The 26,430-nt window shown below is 41.1% G+C and overlaps 1 protein-coding gene across 3 annotated transcripts in view; it reads left to right on the forward strand.

Moving 5' to 3' along the window:
* Positions 1–26,430, forward strand: part of JARID2 (jumonji and AT-rich interaction domain containing 2) — a 248,002-nt gene that overhangs the window by 146,723 nt on the left and 74,849 nt on the right. For 2 of the 3 annotated variants that reach the window (XM_012753517.3, XM_012753520.3), the window contains one exon: positions 933–1,074. The exons of the other annotated variant lie outside the window; for it this stretch is intronic. In XM_012753517.3, coding sequence (XP_012608971.2) covers positions 933–1,074 — 142 coding nt within the window. The remainder of the gene's footprint in view (positions 1–932; positions 1,075–26,430) is intronic. 3 annotated transcript variants of the gene reach the window in all.

Here is a 26,430-nt window from a genome sequence, read left to right on the forward strand (position 1 = left end):
GGGGCCACCTTATACTTTTGACTTCAAGGTCAAACACTGTGAAACTGCAGATGCTGTGCTAGCATTGCGGGAAGCCAGTTGTTGTGGACACTATGTCAGTGGAAACTTCCCCTAGGTAGAACCTACGCTGATGTAGGGAGTGCTAGAAGACAACCTTTCGTTTAGCTTTTACTCACTAACGTGGTCTTAGTGCTTATTTAAATACTTGTATATTTCTTAGTAAATAACTGCTTGGAGAGCTTCCTGAGGTCCAGCAGGCCCCCTTTCTGGGGCCTTTTTACATTTTGGTTAATAAAAGAACATCCACAGGCACCAAGATTGTCCTGATAATGCCTGAAGTCATATGTATCTTCATAGAGAATCATTATCCTTTGAGATGATCAAAGGCAAATCTGGTTACAATCTAATCAAGGAATGGATATGAGGAAAAATAATATATAGTAGGATTTCTAGTCAACAGCTAAGATGTGGTTACAAAGTAATGATGCCTTTTATGATGCCTTTTCATGTGTGCCAGGTACTGATTACCACAGGCAATTCCAAAATGGATTCCAGTCACTCTAGGTTAAATATTTAGCACTTCAAGAATAACTAGTTTGATTTGTTAATAATTGATACTCTTCCTTTCCATCCCCGAGCCACAAAACATGTTTATGTACTTTTAGAAGCTACAGCATTGTGATTCCAAATTTCTGCTTGAACTTCCTACTGTAGAAATTGTTTTCTTGATAGGCATTTCACTCTTACAGATGGTCAAAGATAGGATGAGGTTTTACTTTTCTCCACCCATTCAAAAGGGATGTGTGCTTTTAAATTCTCTTCTCTCCATACTCTTGTCTGTCCTCATCAGCCATCGTGTAGGGTTAACTGTGGTAAAGTGCTGCTTCCTGATGTGATGTATTTAAGTGTTTGTCCCCTTTTCTCACCTGTAGGGCTCCTTGGTAATGACCAGTCTAAGGGATTAGGACCAGCATCAGAACAGTCAGAGAATGAGAAGGACGATGCATCCCAAGTGTCCTCTACTAGCAACGATGTTAGTTCTTCAGATTTTGAAGAAGGGCCGTCGAGGAAAAGGTTAGTACCCAAGGCTGAAAATCTTGGTACCTAAACCAGAAACTGCAAACTCAGGTGCCAGTTTTTGCCGCATGGGAACAAATGTGGGCCCACTCACCCAATTATTTGATTTACATAGAGGAGCCAGAATTATGGGTTTTGTATCAAATGCCCTGATATCTAAGTATGGTCCAGTAATTGTAATTAAACATGAATAAACAGAAAGTGCTAAGGACCAAATAAAACATGTTCCTGCTGGAAGATTTAGCCAAAGAGCCCCCAGTGTGCGACACCTGTCTTAACTATTCATTTTCATTCGTTCTCAGCAGCAGCATTCTTGGGGAATGTATTAGGTGGTGTTTTGCCGTTTTTGAAGAGAGATGTTTCAAATAATATGAAGAATTAAACGTGTGGTGTTTCTTAAAGTTTTTTCCCTTGCCAGGAAAGCAAAAATTACACTGTGTATTTCTGATCCATTGCTGTTTTACCAAGTTCCAAGTTTGTAGCAGTGGAATTGGTTATAACAGCGTTTATTTTTGTATGACTTCCCTAAATAAGTTTAAGATAGTTTGATAAGGAAGTTGGCTATGGTGGTTTGATAATAGTTTGTGGTTTCATGGTCAAACAGTGGCAGTGACATTAAATAGTAATGCTTCTAATGGGTGTTTTTAAAACCCTTTGCTGGTTTCTGTCCTTTTTCATATCTTATGTGGTAGTTCCTCCTTTTTTGCCCCCCTTTAGAATTTATATTTCATTTTTTATATTCAATGTTGTTCTGGATGACTGTCCTCATGACTTTTTCTTAGAGTTGGATCATTTGATAGATTGAAGAAAAGGGGAAAAAAACCAAAACAAAAACAATCCTGGCCTGGTTGTCTTCATTTACCCATTCTGGAGAAGTATGGTCACTTTTTTGAAACAGTCTGTGTGTGTCTACCTACAGAAGAAGTGAGTATAGTGGAAATTAAGGGAAAAGGACAAATTAGCCATGTGTAGTTATGTAAAATTCTTGGCAGAACAGCCTTTGGATCTGAAATTTGAGATTCATAGCTCAAAGCCTTAGTTCATTTTTCTCCATCATTAAGTGTCTGTGTTTAAATAGCCCACAATTCATGGATTCTGTGTTAAGTTCTGCCCTCATTTTCTCTTAATCCTCTGTGTTGTCTTAGAAGGTGTCATGTGATTTGTTATTAGTATAGTTAGCAAGCATGTGTAAGACAGATCTGCCAACATAGTAGGCTTTGCGCATCATTCTTTTAAAAAGAGTGTCTAAGTTCTAAGTAATGAACCTATTATATTACAGATACTCCATAACAAACATTCTCCCTGCTCCAGTTTGAAAAATGAATCATCACAAGAGAGGGATTTCAAGGATGTGTAAAAAATCATGTCAGTAAATATATCGGAATGTGTGATGATATTATCCATGCCTCCAGCACTGGCGAGTGTTCATGCATCTGGCATCAACCTTCATCTCCATTCGGGGGACAGAATTCCCTGTGTCTGGGCACCCACTCCTTTAGCTGTGTGACTGTCACCCTCACTTCTGGCTGGGATCTGGTCAGCATCAGAGTGCAACGGCGAATGTCAGTAGGCTTTATTCTTTTGGAGGGGTGACTCTTTGTCCCTAACTCCTATTGCCTCTCTCAGATGACAGCGCTGCTGACTCATCTTTGCATGGGAACGTTGTGTAGCAGTCATTTAACTTGAAGTGTCCAGGGCAGTGGAAAAGAGAAACTCTTTTCAGAGATAGTTTAAGGAGAACTAATTATTACAAATCCTCTTTTAATTAGTGATATGCCAAATATTTTGTATTACTGAATTAAGGATTCATTGCAGTGTAATTTTGTTATGGTCACATTCTACTAATGAAGTCTATCGAGGTCACATATGGATTAGGTTTTTGGTTTTCCTTTTTTCGAGATAGCGTCTTGCTTTGTTGCCCAGGCTAGAGTGCAATGGCATCATCATAGCTCAGTGCAACCTCAAATTCCTGGACTGAAGCTATCTTCCTGTACCAGCCTCCCAGGTAGCTGGGACTACAGGCGTGTGCTATCATGCTCAACAAATTTTTAACTTTAAAAATTTTTTTTTAAAGAGATGGGGTCTCACTGTGTTGCTCAGGCAGTGGCATCATCATAGTTCACTGGGACCTCAAACTGTGGGCCTCAAATGGTCTTCCCACCTCAGCCTCCCAGAATGCGAGGGTTACAGGAGGGAGCCACAAAGCCTAGTCTGGATTAAGGTTTGATAGGGTAGATTTTGCTGATCTTGGGGTGACCTTGCTTACAGGAGGAGGTTTTTGTACCTTTCAAACAGATAGTGTTATTAGGGCACACATTTCTTACAGTGTTGCAGGGTATATGGCAGGTATGAAATAAATAACTTTTAATAGTTTCTGGCCTTGAAGTACTCATTTGTTTTGATCTTGCCTTGTTATTTGTTGTGACCCTGCCTTCTAATGCAGGGTGAATGGCTTGGAACCTGGATTCCTGGACCTTGATTAGCGTAATGTTCAAACTGCGGCGCTCGACATTCCTTCATTTCACTATACAGTTCCTTTTCTAATAAGTTGATGGAGTGTAGTGAAGTCAAGCCCCGAGGAGCTACTTAGTTATTTTGAAATGTGAATTCAAGCATTGGGTGGATTGTTGACCAGATGCTTTTTTTCCCCTCATGGGTCTTAAATTCCCTAAATGTCACATATACATGGGAAGAGCATGTTTTAAGAGTGACCATTTGCATTCTTTTTTGACATTTAGTCTTTCTGGGGGAGAAAACACAGAATTCTAAAAATCCAGGGAGACTTAGTTTGTTTTTTGTCCTGTTATAATAGCTGAAATTGGGTAATTTTTAAAAAACAGAAATTTACTGGCTCATATACAGTTCTGGGGGCTAGAAAGTCCAAGATTGAGGAGCCGTATCTGGAGAAGGCCTTCTTGCTGTGCCATTGCGTGGCAGAAGGTATCACATGGTAAGAGAGAACCAAACTCACTTTTATAACAAACCTGTTCCCAAGATAATGACATTATTCCATTCCTGAGCCATTATAACCTTATTACCCCTTAAAGGTCCTACCTCTCAGCTCTGTGGCATTGGGGATTAAGTTTCCGACACTTGAATTTTGGAGGATACATTCAAACCATAGCATAGACTCACGATTTATGTGTTTGTTTTGGAAAAAGCATTCTCTATTTTTTTTTTTAAATGGTATGAATTGTTGGCTATTGTACACTTAATTATTCCTGCTGTGCACACCCTTGAGGTACCTTACTTTAAGATCATCAGCTAATATATCTTTTTTCTAGAGTAGAGGGAAGGAGGAGAGGGAGATGGATTATATATGAGTGACTTCCTTCTTAAGAAAAATAAAAATCCCTGGAGAAGAATGAGGCCAGCCTTAGTTCAGATATTATCCTGTCTGATTTTTCAACCTACCAATTGAATCAATTACACTTATCTGATGCTTATGATATGGTTTTAAGTCTTCAGTTAAAACATCCATCTGTTTACAAAGTGTTAATTTTTCTACAGGAAACCCACTAAGCCATGTTTTGTTCTATATACTTGGTATCATTGCTTTTACTTGAAATTGGAGATCTTTCTCGCAGATATAATCCAGAGTTCTATAGGATTTTGTGTTTTTCTCAAGTTTCTAATTCTTTTCCTCAGTTTTTCTTTATGTAGACAACACCACCCCAAACTGATATCTTTTTACCCAGCCATTAAAATGTCATCTTCTGAGATCACGAGGTCACTTTTGGTGAAAGTGAAAGCTCACCCTCTCATCAGAAGCTCCCCGATGGGCAGAGCAGCCCAACCACAGATGACCAGAAGGATTCTGTGCTGGTGGGACACTCAGCTCACATTGCAGGCTGAATGGTTTTGTCATTGTCTTGTTTTATTTCATCTTTAAGTTGTTGTAGGTGTTGGTTTTATTTTGAGCATTGGGACAGTTTTGTTTTTCACATTAACATAGTTTTTGTTGTTTAGAATAACACTACAGAGTTTTTAGTCAGCCCTCTTGTGTTCTTAACTTGCCCATTCTGTTTCACTTGGTTCCTCTTGTGAAATTTGCATTTCCTCCCAGAAGTATGTCAGTATTTGCAAAAACCAGAACATACAGATTTTGGTCAGTCAGTTGCGTAGCGATGGTGAGAAACTCTTTGGAAGGCTGGTTATGGAGATTATCTGTTTGGCAAATGGAAATGAGGGTGTTGTAGAGTGAATTTAGTGATGGTTTACTTTTAGGTGTAAGTCAGTGGAAGATCAAAATTTGTGCTCAGGAAGAGTTCATTTGAATTGGCCCCTCATAGAGAGAGCAAGAGTAACTGTTTATATTTTATCTAAAAGGGTTGAAAAATATAAAGACAATAGTGGGATTCTCATGGAGACTGTGTTGTATTACAGTGATTGTGGGCACAGGCTTGAGCCAGAATGTGTGGCTTCTTACTATGGCTTGAACATTCACTTGTTGTGTGCCCGTGAGCAGATTATGTAATGACTCTGGTCCTCAGTTCACTCATTTGTGAGATGTGAGGCAGCAGTAACTAACTACCAGGTGGTGGGTTGTGACCTGAGCATATTCTTTCAGATGTATAATGACCATTCTCTGTGTTTGATGTTATTAGCATCGTCAGTGTATGTGACGCATGAATTGCTACACGTGTTCGTGTTTTTTGTTTGTTTTTTCCTTAATTTTAGACAGGTTCTCACTGTATTTCCCAAGCTAGTCTCGAACTTACGGTGTCAAGGAATCCTCCTGCCTCAGCCTCCCAAGTCCAAAGGAGCTGGGACTCAAGGCCACTTTGCCGAGCTGAACTGTTACATGTTAATATGCATGTCCAGTGGAGACTTCTCAGACGTGTTTCAGAGTGTTGCTGATTTATACAAATTACGATTTATGTCTTTCCTCCATGCCACCCCGCTGCAGCCATCTGTAGGCAGATGGAAAAGTGTGGGCGTGTCCCCCTCTTTAAGGTGATTGAGTCACAGGAAAGAAGCTGTGGTGTATGGTGTGATTTTCCTCCACAGAGGTTGGTGTGGCCTGGTATTTGCTTGCATGGAGCAGACAGGAGTCGGTAGAGGTTATAATTTGTGAAAACATGGTGTTGGTGGACAGAGTCCATCATGGTTATTCATACTGGAGTCATCCCGATACACCTTATGGTTGGGCCCTAGTGCGTAATGCTGAGATTCCTTGTTAACTCCGACAGCCTCGTATTCTGTTGAAGTGTACAGTGCATTTTGTGTGCTAACACATTTCACAAAGCAAACTTTGAAAGTTTTTGTTGAACTAATAGAACAGTGCAGACTGTGCCTTTGCAGGGATATAAATTTTCTCTTCTGTTAAACAAGGAGCTGCTGCTTTTAGTTAGGCGTTCGATGAAAGAGGCTTGCTGAGTTCAAACACAGTCCTATTTCAGTAGATTGTATTTTGAATGCCAAGAATTATTGGAAGTTGTATGGATGTCAAAACTGAGTATAGTTTAGCTTCTAGATATGAAAATGGTAAGAATCATCTCAGGCTTTTAACTAGTATGTTCACAGCTGAATTGTCTGGGTTACTGATTTCCTTATTCTTTTTGTTCTGAGTTACTTTGTTGGTATGAAATACTTTTCTCACCTCAAGTTTGAAAAGGGGATAATTCTAAATGTACTGGAGTCTTCCTTGACAGCATGCATTGTTGTAAATTGGGTTATTCCAGTGAGCATCTTTAAGAATTAGAATTTTTTTTTTTTTTTTTTTTGAGACAGAGTCGCGCTTTCTTGCCTAGGCTAGAGTGAGTGCCGTGGCGTCAGCCTAGCTCACAGCAACCTCAAACTCCTGGGCTTTAAGCAATCCTACTGCCTCAGCCTCCCGAGTTGCTGGGACTACAGGCACGAGCCACCATGCCCGGCTAATTTTATATATATATATATATATTAGATGGCCAATTAATTTCTTTCTATTTTTATAGTAGAGACGGGGTCTCGCTCAGGCTGGTTTTGAACTCCTGACCTTGAGCAATCCGCCCGCCTCGGCCTCCCAGAGTGCTAGGATTACAAGCGTGAGCCACCGCGCCCGGCCAAGAATTAGAATTTTAAATGCCTAAATCATTTTTACATGTCCCTGTAACAGAAATGTTATTCCCCCAAAGTAAAAATCAAAGCAAAACAAGCAACAGATAGCTTAGGTATATTTCTCTTAACTGTTGAAGAGGTTTAGAAGCCTCCACTGAGCAGCAAAGCTTTCTGCTGTTACAACTTTGAGGAGTATTTTACAAAGAATAGAGAAATACTATTGTAATTTTAAAAGTTTAGAGCTGTCATGACTTAAATATGCTTTCTACTCATAGGAAGTAAGGAAGGGACAAAACTGAGAAATAGGATGTTATGTGGCACCTTTGATCTCTGAAAATGTGGAAACAAATACAGAGTAAATGTGGCTTTATATAACCTGGCACCTCTTTTAATTTACCCACATAGTTGGCATTTCTGATGTTCTTTCCTTCCTATAGATCAAGCTATCCTTCTGGTATCATTTCCTTGAACTATTTTATTTTAACATTTTAAGAATAGGTGTGCTAGTGATGGAGGAATTATTCAGCTTTTGTATGTCTCAGAATATGTCTAGAAAATCTTTCCATTTTATGATAATTGAAGAATCACTCATGGTTGTAAGAATTCACCTTCATTTTTAAAAGCTATTTTTTTGCTGGGTATAGAAGTGTAGGTTCATAGTGGCTTCCTGCCAGTACTGTCATGATACTGCTCTACTGTCCTCCGATTTGCATCGTTTTGACAAGAAGTCTGCTGTCATTCTTATAGCTTTTTAGGAAGTATTATTTTCCCCAGTTTACTTTTCAATCCATTATTGGTTTTAAGAAATTTGCTGTAGTGTGACTTGGTATAGTTTTTCTTCATGTTTCTTGTGTTTTGGGGGTTCATTGAGCTTATTAGTTCTGAAGATTGCATCTATTGTGGAAAAATTGGAGCCATTAGTATTTCAGATATTTTTTGTCTGTTCCTTTTTCTCCCTTTGGGTCTTCATTTGCACATATAGTACTCTGTCTAAAGTTGTCTAACAGCTCACTGGTGCTTGTTCATTTTTTTTCCCCTAGTCTTTTTTTTGGTCTTATGTTTCATTTTTAGATAATTTATTATACCCAGTATGGCTTCTAAACCCAATGGAGTATGTCTTTGATCTCAGGCATTGCTTTTATATTTGGAATAATCTTCGGTGTCTTTGCTGATATGCGTGATCTTTCCTCTGAGCTCCTTCGATCATTTGGGATTGATTGATCCCCCTACCCCGTGCTCATTTTCAGTCATATTTTCCAGCTACTTTGCTTGTCTGGTAATTTTTTTTCCCATGTCAGGCATTGTAAATTTTTCTTCGGTACGTGCAGGAAATATGTGTATTTCTGTACATATTCTTGAGTGTTCTGGGATCTGATTAAGCTATTGGGGAACAGTTTGATCCATTTGGATCTTGCTTTTATTGCAGCGTTCACTATAGGGCAATATTTTCCTCACTATTCAGGTAAAACCCTTATGAGTACTTTATTTTTGTGGTCCCCAATCCCCAGGTCCCCAACCCCTAGACCAGAACCTGGCTGCACAGCAGGAGGTGAGCTGCCTTGAAGCCAGGGAAGCTGCTTTTGTGTTTACCCCTGCTCCCCATCAGCTAGCATCCCCACCTGAGCTCCGCCTCCTGTCAGATCAGCAGCACCATTAAATTCTCATAGGCAGGCAGACCATACTGTAAACTGTGAATGCAGGGGATCTAGGTTGAGTGAGGCATCTAGGTTGTGTGCTACTTAGGAGAATCTAATGCTTGATGATCTGAGGTGGTGATGCTAGTGCTGGGGAGCAGCTGCAAATACAGATTATCATTAGCAGAGAGGTTTGACTATACTATAAAAGTAACCCACTTGAATCATCCCGAAATCATCATTCCCCCCCCCACACCCCCCCCAGCACCCCTCATCCGTGAAAAAATTGTCTTCCATGAAAGTGATCCCTGGTGCCAAAAAGGTTGGGGACCACTGCGTTGTCCTGTAAATTATGATGTTTACCACTTGCCCTAGGAGGAAGCAGCACTATTCCTGGCCCTTTGTGGCATCTGAGTATTGTTCCCTCTAATCCTTTCTTTCCCTTGGGTAGATTCCTAACACACATGTGGTTTCCAGTACTCAGCTAGAAGCCTGAGGAGCTGCCCCCCATGGCAGATTCCAGCCTTGTCTGTGTGCCTCTGGCCCTACAGAGTTCTGTCTTACACGTTCTGCTCACCTTGGTCTCCCCTTGTCTTTTCCATGTTAGATTTCTGTAGGCTCTGCCTGACTCTCTCCTAACTCTGCTGCAGCCTGAGAATTCTCTCAAGGCAGTAAGCTGAAGAATCACTTGTTTTCCATCTCTCAGGGATCACATTTCATTGTTGTGTAATGCCCATTGTCTTCTGTGGATTTTTACTTCTTTCAGGCAGGCAGGAGGTAACTCCTGTCCCTATTATGCCATGTTTGGTAGAAGCTAGAAGTTTCTTCTTCTTTTTTAATGTTGAATGAGAGAGAGCTCATGCGAGAGAGACCTTCAGGAAATGGTAATTACCACATTTGCTTTGTATCTTAGCCATGATCATAAGTTTTTTGTTTTTTTTTTTTTTAATTTCAATTTCAGCACATAAGTTTTTCATTTAGTTTTGTTAGTCCTTTGGAAAAGAAAAAAGTGGATATTGTAAGTCAGCACTAACCCAATGAGAAAGCATTTCAAAATTCATAAAGAAGCATTTGACTGACCCGTAAATGGTAAGCCTCACTCCACAATAAGGCCTTATGACTATTAGAAATCCTTACATTTCTTTGAAGCTATAGAATCTGACTCTATCAGTCACTACCCATTTGGAAGAACTACCCCTTAGCACATTTAACATTGTGCTAAAAAAAATGTTGCCCATATTTTCTTGAAATGCCTGTTTTTAAGGTTTCATTGTTTCCACTTTACAATTGATTTAACATGATTTGAATCCAAGTCTTCATATCTGTAATGCTTGGACTGGTGCTATATCACCTTCCATAAGGTGTATCAAAGGTAGGTCTTATTTGCAGGTGCCTCCTCTGGACAGACAGATTTTATAAAAGGGCATTCCTTTAGGGCCAGCAGCTTGCTAAGTGAGCTGAGGTGTGGCTGGCCCCCAGCTGCACACACTGAGCACCTTTGTGCGGGCATCTCTGTGGCTCCTTAGGTCATATTGCCTAGTAAACAGTCTCTTCTCTGCCAGTCGTTGTATTCCTTCTTTTATGAAATAAGTGGAATTTTTTTCCTTCATTGTAAACCATGCAATAGATAGATAAGGAGGAAACTTTAGCTTATCTTGAACAAAGTGCATTCAGCTTCTGAAATAATCTCTGGAGTCCTCCAGTGTTTCAGGTTCATGCCTTCCTGTGAGCACAGGCAGCCTGGATGTAAGAGCAATTGAGATCCGGCTGATTGTTGTGTTTAGGGAGCTGTTCCAAGGAGATCCGGGAGTGTTTTTAGTGATGTTAGTGGGTGGGTGGTTCTTCAATTGCTCTGAAAGTATATATGTTATATGTTATATATATATATATATATCTTCACTTTTTATCCAGTTGACTGGAGTTACTGGTCTTGGGGGCAAGGTAAAAGTCTTGGCTCACCTTATAGTACCTGGTTGTAGATATTTACCTTTCCGACTAGTCCAAGTTTGGGAGTGGAACCATCACCTTGAGCTGAAGTCACCAAGGTGAAAGTGAGGTCCTTGGGTTAGAAGTCCGCAGTTGCAGAGAGTGGAGCTAATGTAGTGTTTCTGAGCTTGCCAGAGGTTTTCTCCTCTGAAGTACTCATAGGCTCTGTTTTCTGGAAGCTGCCACATGCTACTTACCTGCATTCACAGCCACGTTCTTCCCCTGCAGCAGAAGCCCTTAGTTCAGACTGCAGTGTGATAACTCAAGTTCTCTCCCCTCCCCTCCATACCTAGGGCATTTTGTGTGTCCCCACCTATACTTCTCTCTAGCTTCATGGTTGCTGTTTGTAGAAAAGATGAAGCTCCTCAAATAAATATTACATCTGAGGGATTTTGCACATGAAATGTTTTAGGGCTTTCCTCTCCTCCTTCCTGTTGGAATTTTGATTGTTGGAATTTTAACAGCAGTTAAAATTGGCAGGTTACCAGTCGTATGCCTCTACTTTGGAGTTATAAAACAATCCTGCATTGTTCCAGTTTACAAAAAGTTGATCCTTCTTTCTCATTAGTGAAGCATCCGAGTCCATCAGTGTCTTCTCGTGTGTTAGGCCTACTTGACTCTGCGTGGGAATAGTGTTGAAAGGTGCCAGGCAACCTCTTTTATCAAGGCCCAGAAGTACAGTCCAGTCTGCCATCAGGGGAAGGGAAACTGAGGTCCAGGTGGTTTTAATAGGGGTGGGGGCAGGGTGGTGGTCTTGTCTTTTGGGAAGAACCATAAAAATACTGAGTCCAGAAGGATTGAAGTTGGAGGTAGAATTCCACTTCATAGCAGGAAGAGTTGGAACTAAGTGGGGAACACGGTTTGTTGGGGCACGTTGTTCCTGCATGATGGATCCGTGGCAGCCTGGTATTTAGGGTTCACCTTTATGGGACATGTATGGGTGGATTTGTGGCCTAAATGGCAGGATGGAGTGCAGGTTCCCTTTTAAGGTTTTCCTTCACGTTCTGCTCTGTGCCTCTGGGTGAAGCAATGACAAATTGTTACCACCCAGATCAGGATAATTGTGGTTGAGAGATACTTCTGTATGCTTAACTTCACTCTGGGCTGGGCCCCCTACATTTTATCCTGGGTGAGATCTCTGTTATACAGGAGCTGAGGAAGCTGGTCACTTCTCATCTCCACTCCTTGCTGGCCTTTCATTAGGGGCATGGTAAGGGAGGCAGTGGGAAACAGGTCTGGCAGGCAGTGTTCAGGGCCTTTGCAACTGCAATTGCATTTTATGGCCCTGCTGTTTTCAGATTCTCTGCCCTTGAGTGGAGTCTCCTTAATTGTTTTCTCAAAGCACTTTTCTCCTTGGACAATCCTACTCTTCCCCTAGTGGTTGGGCCTCCTCACTCCTGGGAACTGTGACCAGGGCATGTTGCTTAGACTTCTGAGCCCACATTCCTAAACTCTCAAAGTGATTCTGGGTCCCTGGGAGGCATACAGCCGTGTATAGACTAGCATGTGTCCATCTCTGATGCCTCCTGATCTTCAAGACCTTCTTGCCCTATATTGATTTGGAAGAGACTCTGGGATGCCTTGACCCTCAGTGATCACAGGAATCTGATGGCTTAAGGTGCAACATGCTTTCCTAGCACAATCTTATAGTAGACCTTTGATTAGGTATCAGGAGTAAGGATAAATTAAGATTTGAGATTCGTGTAGACTAGGTTTGAATCTACTCTGTCCATGGGAGAGTCAGTCCTCTAAAAGAACACCAACTTTGAAGGGTGGCTGTGTTGATATGAACACAAGCAAGCACACAACACAAACTTATGATGCGCCTGGCCACTGCCTGTAATTCTTCATATATTAGCTCATTTAATTCTCTCAGCAAATCCTTTGAGGTAGGTCATTTTATTATCATTCTCATTTTATAAATAAGAAAACTGAGGCATAGAAGACTATATTTTGCCTAGGAGATGAAGCTCCTGGTATAGAGAGTCAATAAATAATTTCTGCTTACCTAGAGTAAATCGGTGAAGAACCATCATGGTTTATGATGATAAAGAAAGATTGAAGAATTGTGGATTTTTGAGTGGCCTGAGAATTTTTGGTGTCTGGGCAAAGTGATCCCATTTTAACCAGCAGAAGGATGTGTCCTCCAAGGAACAAGGGTCCATGGATGCTAATTTGTAAATGCAAATAGTTTGTCAGATACTGACAGCTAAAGAGATGATTGATTAAGCCTTATTTGAGCAGCCAGATATCTGCATTCAGGGAAAACAGAGAAGCAAATAATTTCATTTGCAGTGTGCTGTGGTTTGAATGTGTCCCCTAAAGTTCATGTGCTAGAAACTTGATCCCCAATGCAGAGATGTTGGGAGGTGGGACCTTTAAGAGGTATTTAGATCATGAAGACGCCATCCTTTTGAATGGATTGAGTGGGTTCCTTATAAAAGGGAATGTTTGGCCCCCTTGTGTCTGTTTTATTGCCATGTGATGCCTTCTTTCATGTTACAGTACAGCAGGAAGGCACTCACCTGATGCCTGTCTTGCAGTCTTGGACTTCCCAGCCTCCAGAGCTACGAGAAATAAGTTCTGTTATTTATAAATTACCCAGTCTTGGTATTCTGTTCAAGCAGCACAGAACAGACTGAGCCACAGTGCGAAGGGTGCTGCACAAGGATGTGTGAAGTCTGTGGGACACAGGCTGAGTGCCTAGTGAAATGTATAGGAAAGTTGGGGCAGCTTCAGTAAGGTGATTTGTGCACTTCATTTTTCACTGTGTGGGAGGGAGTAAGAATCAAAGAGGGTGAGCAGGAGACCCTTTCCCTCTTGCCATGCTTTTCTGGGTAAGTCAGGCCTCTATGATTTCCTATCTGAGCTTGATGGGAGCTGCCAGCTATGGGTTTCTCAGGAAGACAAGCCCAGTACCTGCAGCTGGGTGCAGTGGAGTTATATTAATAACTTGATGAGCATCTCGAGTGCTGGGCTGTTTGCCAGCGGCTGTGAAGCTGGGCCTCTTGGTAATCCTTGGGTGGGGGCTGAGGGTTGACAAGTGAAGGGTTCCTTGTGCTTCTGTAAGTAGCCTCCTTCTGGAAGGCCTCCGTGCTTCCAGAGCCATGCTCTTATCTGACTGACATTACAAGAGGGCTGGGAGAATGCAGGGTTTGGATATTAACTTTTCTTTTTTGTGGTGAGCTTGAGGTAGGATGGTTAGTTGATATTTGAAAGAACACATATGGTTGTTGGTTGGCTGTGCCTTGGCCAGTCCCAGCTAGGCAGACTCGAAATAACCAACAGCCCAGCCCAGGTGGTTTTTAGAATTAAATGAGATAACAAATCTCCACACTAGGGTAGGAGATTGGTATGCTTGTGTCCAAATCAGTCTAAGGCAAGATGTGCTTAGAGGCACTGACTCAATATTTGTTGTGTGGATGTGGAATGACAACATGAGCTTACTTCAGTTCTGGTAGGGAGCAGACAAGCTCCAAGAGGGGTTCCTATGTTAACCTTAGTAAATGAAAAACAAACCCCAATCTTCCTTGCCATTTTTTTTACCCTCAAAGGAAGAGGTGACTTAAACATAAGAGGTTCTAGGCCAATTAAAAGGGACTGGGGATTGTACTGTTTGAAAGCTATCACTGTTGTTTTATGGTTTTAATCTGAGTGCTTATCGTATAAATTTACATGTCACGAGTTTTAAAGTCATCATGGAATTTCCGTGTTTAAGTGTGCATGTGTTTCTGTGTGCACTGTAGCACCACATATCTGGCCTGGGTAATTAGAGGTGCCTCGGCACCTTGACAGATGCGAACTAGCACTTTGTAGGGATGTAAAGCAGGAATGTGTCTTTCTGGCAACTCTTTTTGGCTGTGTGCAATTCATTTTTAAACTTACCATTTTACGCTTACCTTCCTGGAGTTGTGTAAGTGTTTTCATAAGTGAGACTGAAGTCATCGTTCCTTAGCAAGTTCCTTTTCTTGCTAGAATTGGGTCACTGTCTGGAAAGGTCTTTGTATAGGTACTCATTTCTTCTTCTTAAACCTGCACCATACCACTGCCCTAAGGGTGTCGGTGCACGTGGGCTGGAGTGTGAGGGAAGGAATGAAAAACACGAGCCCTGCCTTGGAATATATGTGTCCTGTGCAGGCTTAAACATTGGCAGAACACTCATGCCAGCGAGCATCCACCCCCATAATTTGCTTAAGGCTTCTGGTAAGCACACGGGCTTCTGCTACATGTATTTATTACCTAGGAAAATGTCTAGAACTTCATTTGAGGCGGCTTTATTACCGCTGTGGCCATTTCCTTTTTTTGTTACCTCGGAGATCAGATTGCAGGGATATCACATCCACCTCCCATGCAAATTATGGTCTAGCATGCTTTGTGGTTGCCACGGAAACTGCTGGGTACCAGTTTCTTCCCTTCTCTTCCATAACAGCTCTTGCTAGTCTTTTAAACAGGAATGTCTCAACAGGAATGTAACATGCTTATGCCTTCCTTGCCATTTCACACCCTCAAGGGATAAATCTAAACATTGCCCTGATCTGTTTCAGCATTTTCTGACCCTCTTGGAAATACTGTACCAGTTCCTGATTCTTCCTTAATGAAATTTGTAGTGAACACATAGACACTGGTTCTTGGCATCTCACATGAAAGGCACTAAATGCTGGAATTGTGAGAGTTTGGAGTCACCTGGTTAGTGAAGGAGGTGACAGCCATTAATGTCACTTGTGGTTCACATGTGAGTGCTTATGTGGGGGTTGTTAGACATACTTTTTTTTTATGCAGAATGCTCTGTGATGTTAGTGCCTCACTTGGCTGCTTAGCTCAATTAAAAATGTTTTGACTAAGATGGGAATTGAATGTTCCTTTGTACTGCTATCACCCTACTCTTTCCCTGCACCCTCTCACCCTCCTTCCCCTCCCTTTTCATTTTCTGGTTGGTTGGGGCCTTGGCTGGCCCTGGTAGGCAGCAACCAAAAATTACTTGTTTCAGAGTGATTTTGGTTAATTTCTGCTATTGGAAAATTTTAAGAGGAGATGGTAATAATTGGGTTTTTCCCCCTTAGAATAAGGTAAATATCAAGTAATATTAATAATAATTTCTTTTTTTCCTTAGGGTCAATGGCTTTGATTTGCAGTGATAGAATTTTCTGGAGTGTAATCTTTATAAAAATGCCTTGTTAGATCTACCCTACTAGCTTAATGCTCATTCCACAGAATTGGTTTAAATCCACATGATCAATGTGTGATTTTCCTGCCTGTGTTTGGGTGGGGACAGGGGTGGGTGGCCGTTGCTATCTAGGCTGTGCCCATGTGATGTTCAAGCTTTCAGAGAGTTCGGATAGTTCTTGATTATCTTTGTATCCCTCATGGCAGCACAGTATCTGGTGTGCAATAAATATTTGTATGTTTTGAGAATGCAAACAAATTCTAGGACTAGTTAAATCACATATAAGGAATGGAAATCTTTGTAAAGGAGTCATATTTCAGGAACAAATATTACTATTTATAATTGTGCAGATCTTTTTCACTCTGTCATACTGGAAGGAGTGGGTACGCACATGCGTGTTTAAACTACTGCCCATACTTGTTGTTTTAAAGGGTTAACAAGGAACTGAGCAAACTTCTTTTGGTGGTAATTGTCTGTTCTGTCCCTTCCCCCGCCTCCCATTTCTACATCCTTCTTACCTTTCTCTGACTCCATGAATACTTGCTGGGTCAACTCCACGTCCATGTATACTGAAACCAAAATATACCTTGTAAACTTTGTTCTACTCCTTGGGACATCTGATTAGGATGTAAGGTGCTTGTTTCTAGTTCCATAGCAAGCTCTGTTGTCTTCAAACTTCAGTACACCGTCTCTGAATTGCCAGCAGCTAGCTTTAATTAATGATGCCAAGAGAAGGAAAAATGTCATCTTCTTACCCAAGGGTCATCTGTTTCCTTCCTTAGTGCCAATTTAAGGTTGACTTCATTTTTCTAGTCTCTTTAAAATTAAAAAATATTTAACCTGAGCATGTAAGTCCACGGTAACACATGTCATCTTGTAATGATGGTAATTAATGTATCCAACATTTGTTTTTATTATGTAATACCCTTAGATTTTGATTTTTCCCTGAGGTAGAAGAAGACCTAGCTTTGGCTTATTTGTATTTCTGGAGTTTAATTTTCAAAGGAAACTTTTGTGAAGTTTGTAAATGGCCACTTTATAGAAAACTTCAGTTACATAGAGTTAACCTTCATGTTAATTTTTGTGGTTTACTATATTAAAAATGTACAAAGAATGATGAAAACATTTAAAAGGAAAACAAAAGCCATACCTTAAAAACAAGTCTTTGTCCTGTTATTTATATTTTGCTTCAGGTTATTTCTTGAAATATGTGGAGGGTTTTGAGATATTACTTCTCCTATATGAAGTACCATTCTGTTGAGTATATAACAGAATAATAGGCCAGATGCTTTACTGAGTCAAGTAAGTTGTTCTCTGATGCTTTGATTTTAAAACTGCACTAAGCAAGCATTGGCTCTTATGCAATGTGATGTAAATTCATGGAGTGGTTATTGATAATCTTCTGGTAAGATCATTTTTGTCAATGCCTGCACCTCTGGGACTGCTGGATGTTCTTTCCAGTCCAAAGCTCACTTTAGAATCTCCACACTCCTGGGGAATGAATGGACTGTAGGGGCTGCGTCAACTAACCATGAACATGATACAGGCCGATCTGGGGGTACTTTGCAATTAGCCTATAGTGTATTCATTAACTTACATTTCTTATTATTCTGTCATCTTGGAGCTGTGTAGGATGGGATTCTAGCAGTTTCTAAATATATGTTGTTTTCAGAGCCATTCTTTTTCTGGAACATAGTTACAAATTTGTTCAGCCTGTTATTCAGTCCCGGAGAAATATGTTTGCATTCATTGTGACAGCCTGCAGACTACAGGGCTGTAATCTGCTTGTTGTTCCGGAAAATGCCATTGTATAATGTGGACTGGCACTTGGCCTTTCTGGAGCTTGTAGTTATTCCCCCTTGTAGGGATTTGAACTGCCTTTACCATAATTTCTCTCTTGATTCTCATTTCTTATGCCTTCTACAATTCAGTCTAATTGAACTGTGCTGGAATAAATGGAGCCCTTATAGATCATCTGAGTGTGAGATCATCCCATAGCCTAGATGAGAATCCATGGTTCAGAGAGGACTGGGCACTGTGCGTCCTCATGATTATAGAATGTCTGTTAATGTTTTGAATGATTTAGGAACCAAAATGTACACTGTTGTTTTCCATCAGCTGAAATCCTTGTGTCTACTAAAAGATGCTCTTCTGCTGAAGGTTGTGAAGATTAATGCCAGCAAACACCTCGGTGGCGTAGCGAAGGCTTGGGCCTCTTGTGTTGCTTCTGTTGCGACCGCCTCTACTGCCACTACCTTTGGTGTAAACAAGTGCTTTTACATGTTATTCACATTTCTTGGTTCAAGCATCAGAAGATCAGGATAAACTTGTACCTCTCTTTGAGGACTATACAGTTGCCCTCTGCTCCTCACAGTCCCAAGAGTTCATCTTTACACTCTCTTATGTTTGCTTGTGTATATGTTTTTAAATTGCATACTTTAAAAACTGAAATTATTATACAAAGAAAATGTTTAAGACTGTCAGTATGATTTTCCCTTTCATTGAAGCAATTTAAAAAATGTTGTCAGACAGACACTCACAGATGTCAGCTTGGATAGTGACCCCGTGGATGTTCTAGAGAGCTCCAGTGTGAAACCCTTTATTTGGGAACACTGAATCAAAACTGTGAAGCAGTCTGTCCTGCTTCAGCTGAAGTCTAACGGGAAGGGAAATAAAACCAATAGGGAGACTGTTCTCAGGACTGCATGGCAGGTGCATGGTGCTCAGCAGTGCCCATATATTTTTGCTAAGCCAACTAGGACCTCCAGTTCATCTGGCATTAGTGTGAGCACAGGTTTTAGACTAAAGTAGGTGTTTGGTTTGCATCTGTGCTTTTATTTTTGAAGACCAGTCAAGTGCAGTAGTGACAAGGAAAGAGTAGAACAAGAGTTTCCATATGTAATTGACTGTGAATAATCATTTCAGATAACTCACAACCTTCAGACCAGCCTGCATCTGTTGCTTTGTAAAGCTACTGAAATTCTCTGAGCTTCTGTTTCTTTGTCTGATAAATGACAACTATGTGCCTTGTAGCATTGGCTCTAACCTAGTAGTTCTCATTTCAGAGCATGCATCGGAATCACCTGCAGGACTAGTTAAACTACAGAGTGCCTGGGTCCTGCCCTTCCAAGTTTTTGATCTAGGAGGTCTGAGAATGGGGCCCGAGAACCTGCATTTCAAAGTCCCCAAGGGATTTATGTTGTTGCTCATTGGAGAATCACACATTGATACCCACTTATCTCAGGATTAAGTGCTATATATGATTTAAAGCACTTAGGATATAATTTTCCTTCCATGAATAATAGTTGCTTATTCTATTAATATATATCGTTGCTGTGAAGTAGACAGTGCTTATGCCTGTGGTTAAGAGTCCTTGGAGCCAGTTAGCCCCATTTCCCTTTAGAGACCTTTTTCTTTTGTGTATCCCCAAATGTTTCCTTCCTCAGCTTGTTCATCTGCCTTGTGCAGAGACAGAAATGTAATAATGTCTTTCCTTCCCTTGTGGTTTATTTGAAATTATTTATAGACTAGTTGTTGGCTGCATGCCTGTTCCCCAACCCCCACTTTCTTTTTTGGTGTAATTTCAGTTCAGACAGTTGCTTAGGTGCCCTGCACCCCTACCTAAGTGAAAGTCTTTTTCTGCTGCAGACAACTCATCTGAGCAGACAAGGTGATTTAATCTTGGATTGCCTTTGCATGGGGCGGTCGTATGCTGGCTGCAGTTTCACATCTATAAGATCATTCCCAGCTCCCTGTAGGTTTTAGTACATGGTGCTTTTCTTGGCCAGGTGGATGCACCCAATCCTGCTATCACACAATTGCGCTGTTAGGGGACTATTCTTTCTGGACTTTGGGGAGGATAAAAATTTGAAGATAGTACTCTGTCCCTGCAAGTTGTTCTTTTTGTCTTATACTTAGTATTCATGGATGACATTCTAGCTGACAGACAAGAATGTTGTATCCAACACATCCCTGTTTTTATGATTCCTATGAGTCTTAAAATTTTTCCCTATTGCCTTTCCTGGGGTGTGGGGGGGGGCAGGGGTGGAATATTTATACATTGTATGTGCCGTGCACCTCTGATTTTTGACCTGGTTTCGCGCGCATCAGCTTGCACAAGACTTAATTTAATTTATACCCAGCAGAGGAATCTACCCATAAAACACAATATACCTCCATAAGTCTGTCACCACCTTTCGCTATGTTCCTAACAGTGTGTGGAGTTTGTCTTTTTTTTTTTTTTTCCCAAACAAAGCAAGTTTTGTTGTAGACCAGAATAGGAGAGACTAACACTATAGCTGTCCTTCTATGCGCAGAATCTGTGCCTCAAGTCATGTTCACTGTGATGCTCATTTCCATATTCTGATCAACATTTTTCTCAGTGACTTTTATCTTTTAAAATGGAATTTGTTGTATTTTCAGCCTGCTGTGTTGTTTAGGGTGGTGTGGTATTTTTCAGAGAGCGTTGCAGAGAGATTGCAGTAGAGCCAGTTCCTTAGAGGAGCCTATGGGGAGAGATTTTGAAAAATTCTTACTAGGGCAAATAGGGTCAGCTGTCATCTGTATTTATTTTAGCCACTGTGAAGTGTGGGAAGAAATGCATTGGTTTATCATTGTCGTGACAACAGAAACTCTTAACACCCCTGGGCACAACAGGAAATGAACCCATTCATTTATCTAAGTGTGAGTCTCAGTATCCCATTATGTGAATTTCATGAAGTGTTAATTTAAGTATTTTGATAAAATGTTATTGTGTATTCTTCATTAGTACATTAATACTACTCAAGTCACTGACTGTCCTTCTTGAGCTGCTGTTTCCTCATCTATCGGGAAGAAATGACAAGATTCTCAACTATGGAACAGTGCATCTCAACTTTGTGTATTTCCAGCCTAGAAAGAGCCTACCTCTGCTGGGGTGTGACTTTTGAGTCTTGTGGTCTATGTAATTCATGAAATTTTTGCTTTCTACTTCATAAATCAATTTGGGCTTATTTTAATAGAGAAATGGTTTGGTACCACCAAGTTAAAGCTTTAATTCTGACTAGTTTATTTTTGATTTCCAGAAGTTCTCGTTAGTTCTTTTCAAATGTTAGGTTATATTCAAATGTTAGTTTCAATGTTTGTTCAGGGTTAGTTTCAGTGTTCACTGTTTTGGGTGTTAGTTTCCTGTTATGCGGGTATTTTCAGACTTGGCTTTTATTGGTTTAAAACATAGTTTGATGATTGAAATGACTGACTGACATTTTCCTAGTTTGGCGTCTGCTGGGCTTTGCTCATGGTGCTTTATTTCCTTGGCAGACAGCGATTCATTTTCCCTGAATGAAAAATTATTTGTGGGGGATTCTTTTGAGACTTGAGAGGAAGGAACTGTCTTCCAGAGGATTCATGTTGTTTTTTGCCAGGCACCTTAGGATTATCATCAGGCCAACATTATTTAGAGGGTTTAAAGTATGATTTTCAATTCCAAATCCTCATGAGGGCCACTTAATTTTTACAACTTCTCCGAAAAGATATCCAGCCCTTGGGAATCCTACCAGAATATAGAAAAGGGGTCTCCTGTTGTAGGAGCCACCTTTCTTTTCCCCATTACTCACTAGTGAAATCAAGTTCAGGTTTGTGTGGGTTAGAAGTACAAAAGTAGATTCATTTTTCCACTTAGAGCTCTGGGGTTCCACCTTTCTCTTAGATTTTGCCTCAGTAATTTCTTATTATCGTCACTTCTTTGATGTCTTTAAGGGTTAGTTGGAATATTTTGGCCTGCTATATTCCTGGAAATGACTTGTGATACTGGATACTGCATTTTGTGGCTTCTACTAGCCTGCCACTCCGTTGTAGAGCCCAGTTAGAGAAGCACAGAATTGGAAAAATCTACAAGATCTCTTCAGTTTCCAGGGTTCTAAGTCTCAGTGGTGTGGGTGGCAGCCTGGATAGCTTTTCTTTCTCGTGAAGTTTTTTTTTCTATGATGATGCTTATATTCTGTGTTTTTATACTCACTTAAAATGAGTTCTGTTATGACAGAATGAAATTCCAATGCAGTATTATTCCCTGAGGTAGCATTTGAATGCTCACCTGCTCTGATGATAGGTATTGTAGGTATTGGACCTTTGGAGCTGTAAATGGGGACATCCCCCTACCCCCCCCCCCCAGCATACCCAGGCTCTTCTAGAGCCTCCCTGCATGCAACTCCTCTATCCTCCAGCTGTATGGTTTTATTGTTTTGTTGTTCAACTAATGAGCTGGATTCTACCAAGAAGACCAAGAGTGTGGAGATTGACTTTGTCTGTAGATGCTTTAGGCTTGGGAATAAATTGTAGCCTTCTTCCTGGAAGGTTCCCTTATGGTGAATGATTGAGTTCCTAAGCTGATTTCTATCCCAAAGGGAGTTTGTTTCAGGGGCTGGCTGGGAATGGCACTCCCAGCTGACTCCCTGGTGTAGCCCTGGTTGTATTTTATGTTGTCATGCTGTGACTGGATTAGGTCACTGTGTGTTTAGACCTGGAAGGCAGAGCATGTGTTTCCTTTTTCATTGGCCCATTCCCTGTGGTCTCTGCCCCCTTTTCTTTCTAGCTCAGTCACACTGTGAAATGAATACATAGTGAATCTTTGCATAAGTTTCTTATTCAAATGCATTTTTTCCCTTATGCTTACATTATGAGAGGGTCCCCTTCCCCCCCTTATTGTACTTAAATAGTTACTGGGCTGGTCTTTTGAAGCAGAAGCTGAATGAGGAACGATAGATTTTCTTAGCTTTCTGAGTTTGAATTTGCAGTTCAGTCATCTTCTTACTCTTCTGTGAATTGCATTTACACTTTTCATCGCTTATTGATTCTGTCACTGAGTAGTGTTTCGTGTTACTACTCCTAGCTCAGGTCAATTGGTGTCTTTATAATCTTAGGACTGCGAGATCATGGAAATGTAGAACACGTTCAGTAACTAAAGTGGTGGCACCAAGAACGCCAACAATGTAGCCCAGTTCTATCTGCATTATTTGTATAAAATTCTCCAACTTTAAAATCATATAACAAAAAATAAACACTTTAGAAAACTGTGAAATTAGACAGTTGTTGTATCTCCATTTCAGAAAGTGCTGGATGAAATCTGGGGATTGTGTTAAATATGTGTTTGTAAAGGAGGAAGTTTTTTTCTCTCCCCTTTTAAGTTTAGTTTTAGATGGACAAAAGACAGATTAGCAAGAGGAAGAAAAACCCAGATTTAATTGGGTTCACAAAGAATTGTGACTCAAAGAGGAGGTTAGAATTTACCTTACTGGAGGGCATGAGGGAGGGGCAGAACAAATGACTTTGAAGGGAGGGAAAAAGGACACTGGTGGACACAAGTAAAGTTTTTTTTTTTTTGAGACAGAGTCTCACTTTGTTGCCCAGGCTAGAGTGAGTGCCGTGGTGTCAGTCTAGCTCACAGCAACCTCAAAATCCTGGGCTCAAGCGATCCTACTTCCTCAGCCTCCCGATTTGCTGGGACTACAGGCATGCTCCACCATGCCCGGCTAATTTTTTATATATATATTTTTAGTTGGTCAATTAATTTCTTTCTATTTTTAGTAGAGCCGGGGTCTCACTCAGGCTGGTTTTGAACTCCCGACTTTGAGCATCGGTCTCCCAGAGTGCTAGGATTATAGGCGTGAGTCACCGCGCCTGGCCTCAAGTGAAGTTTTTGATAGATAAATGTGCCCTTAGCAGAATACATGAAAGATGTGGTAGTTTTGTGTCATTGTCTGTTAGTTGCTCCCAGGGAGGGGATTTATGACTTTTGAGTTTTTATGGGGAGGATTTGATATTAGGTAGATAGGGAATTTAAGGAACTCAAATGCCTTCTGCTCAAAATAATATTTATGCCAGAGTGGCTCATTTTGGACCTTTCAAGCCCAAACAAACTAGACTTGAGGAAGATTGCTGCTGAAGGAAGAATCTGGGGGAATGAATTACTGTCATTTTCCAAACCCAGAGGTTCCTCAGGGTCATTGTCTTGGGGTCTGTTCTGAGTGTGAGGTTATTACTATAGCTGCATTCTGAGGGTATTTTGAATGGGGGGGAGGGAGAGGCAGGACACTGGAAACTTTAAGTGTCTAGTTGGAAATGTTCTCATTTACAAATTGCTCGAAGTGGAGCCCTAGCCACCAGGACTGATATATGGCAGAGAGTGTGGACTTTGGCAGGGTATTGACACAGTTAAAGATGGATGCTCCCTTGATCAAAGGGGGACCATTAGGGCATGTTTAGCTTGGGGGAATTGAAGGAGGCGCATTATAAAGGGAGTAGTTATACACTGGCCAACCCAGTGTCTGTCACCCACATCTTTATCATTCTACATTTGCCTCACAGCTGGCTTAGCATTTTGCTGAAGCCAGCAGGGAGGATGGTGTACTTGCATAGATTCTGTTTCTTTTAATTCATCAGTTGCAGAATAGAGAAGCATGTAGTTCATTTCCACAGTTTCTCAGCACACACATCGTTTCTGACCAATTTCGACAATATGATAATTTCTCTTACTATCTCACCTAGTCCTTTATTTTGATTCCTACTTGCAACCCCCTTTAAAATTCCCCTTGGGCAGATGTTGCTTGGCTTGCGGTGGGGGTGCAGCATAGTTTGAAAAGAGCCAGGAAGCAAGTTCTCCTCACAGTGTGCTTTTATCTGCTTCGTGGAAATACCATATTTTGATTTTGGCTGGAGTAGGGGAGAATGGTGCCTTGTGAAAACGCAGCTACATGCCTGCAGGAAGCACCAAAAGCATTAATTACTCCTTGTGTGAGAAACTTCACTGAAGCTAGGTTTGGGGCTGGGGGGTAAAAGATAAGATTTTGGAAGTTAGTAATTTTTAAGATTTCTAGCTCAGAAATGTTATTGATAGCTTCCTGTATTGTTGGTTTATAAGTGTTGCATGAACCTGTATCCTTCTCCTCTACTTGCATCCCTATAGTTTTCACATTTTATACGATCCTGCAGAACTTCGATTCTCTCATGGTTTTCACTCTTGTCTATACTTTCTATCCCCCTTCCCTCCATTTTTTAATGCCACACAGAGAGAATGAGCGGGCGGCTGAAGTGAGGCTTTGTGAAGGGACCCAGGCTACATCCCCGGCTGCAGCCTTTGGAGGGTTTAAGCTGCTCCGAAGGAGGCTGACCCTGTGGCTTTATCATTTCCTGTCTACAGACAGGGAAAATGGGCTTAAGCAGTGGGGATTAATGAAGGACTTAATTGAACAGGAAGTCTTTGTCTTTCACTCTTTAGACTTCCACACAGCTTGGGTGTTTTTATCTTGAGTCTTGTTTAAGAGGTTAGAATTTTTTTCTCAGGATGTTTCCTAGAACTAAGTAGGGATCACAAATTGTCATGGAGTTAAAATGCTCAGGAAGGGGTGGTGGTGCCTAGTCAGCTTCACTGAGTGAAGAGAGGGGTGGTTTTGATTTCCTCATCCCTCCAGTCTCACCTGGGAGTGTCTCCTCCTTGCTTTCTTCAAATCTTTCAAAAGCCCATAGACTGCCTTTATAGTATCACAGCAGATGCAAATATGGTATCTCTGGAGAGGAGCTATAAGGTTCTTCATTAACAGCAATGCCTTTCATTGGCTGAACGTCAGATTTGACTTCAAGACCCCTTGCAAATCAAAGAGAATGACTTTCTTCTCTTGGAGAACTTTTCATTTTGTGATGTGAGGTCTGGTCAAAAGACATTCTTGCCTGGCCCCTTTGCGGGTTCATTTAAGCCATACACAGTTAGGGTGGGGATATATGTTCTACAGATCTTCGCTGCACATCTGTTGTCCACTTACGTGACCTCTTCCCATTTAGGCACATTCATAAGATCAGGTGGATTGACAGCTTACAGGGTCAAATGGGGCCTGGCAGGTGACTGATGAGGAAAAATTGGAAGGACTTTCATGTACTGGGGAGAGTACTGAGGTCATGGGATGTTAGTAAGATTGTAAACGAGGTAGAATATTGTGAGTAGGAAGGTTTGAGCTGACTCCTTTCCATTCCACCCCATCCGTAGTTTTTTTTTCTGCTTTGTGGCCTGTGATATGGTTACCCTCTGCAACCTTGAATGTTGGTTGAAATGTAAGGTTACTTAAAGGATATTCCAGACATTATTAGAAAGGTGATTCCCACGCCTTGCCCTATTGCCTACTTTGAATGGGTATAGTTTCCTTGGTTTTTATTTGAATTTCTATGCCACTGATGTGTTTCCTAGTTCTGTCATGGCAGGTGCCAGTGACGTGGATCCTGACATGAGACACTGTGTGTGTAATATCCTGTGAGCTCCCACTTTTCAGTGGCAGAGTGTGCTGTTGCTCCCAGATCACAAAGCGGAAACAGTAAACAGGAGGAGAACTACTCTTCTTATGTTTATTAGCACATTCCTTAGTTATGACCATGTTTTCTCTACTTCAGGCAATTGTCTTAAGAACCTAGACCTCTTTTTGCAAACGTTCAGGAATAGACAATGCGTGAATTGTAGTGAATCCTTTTATTATAGAACAGACGTCACTCAGCGTTTGGGTTGATGATAGC

This window comes from Microcebus murinus, chromosome 15 (assembly GCF_040939455.1).
Source record: "Microcebus murinus isolate Inina chromosome 15, M.murinus_Inina_mat1.0, whole genome shotgun sequence".
Classification (NCBI taxonomy): Eukaryota; Metazoa; Chordata; class Mammalia; order Primates; family Cheirogaleidae; genus Microcebus; species Microcebus murinus.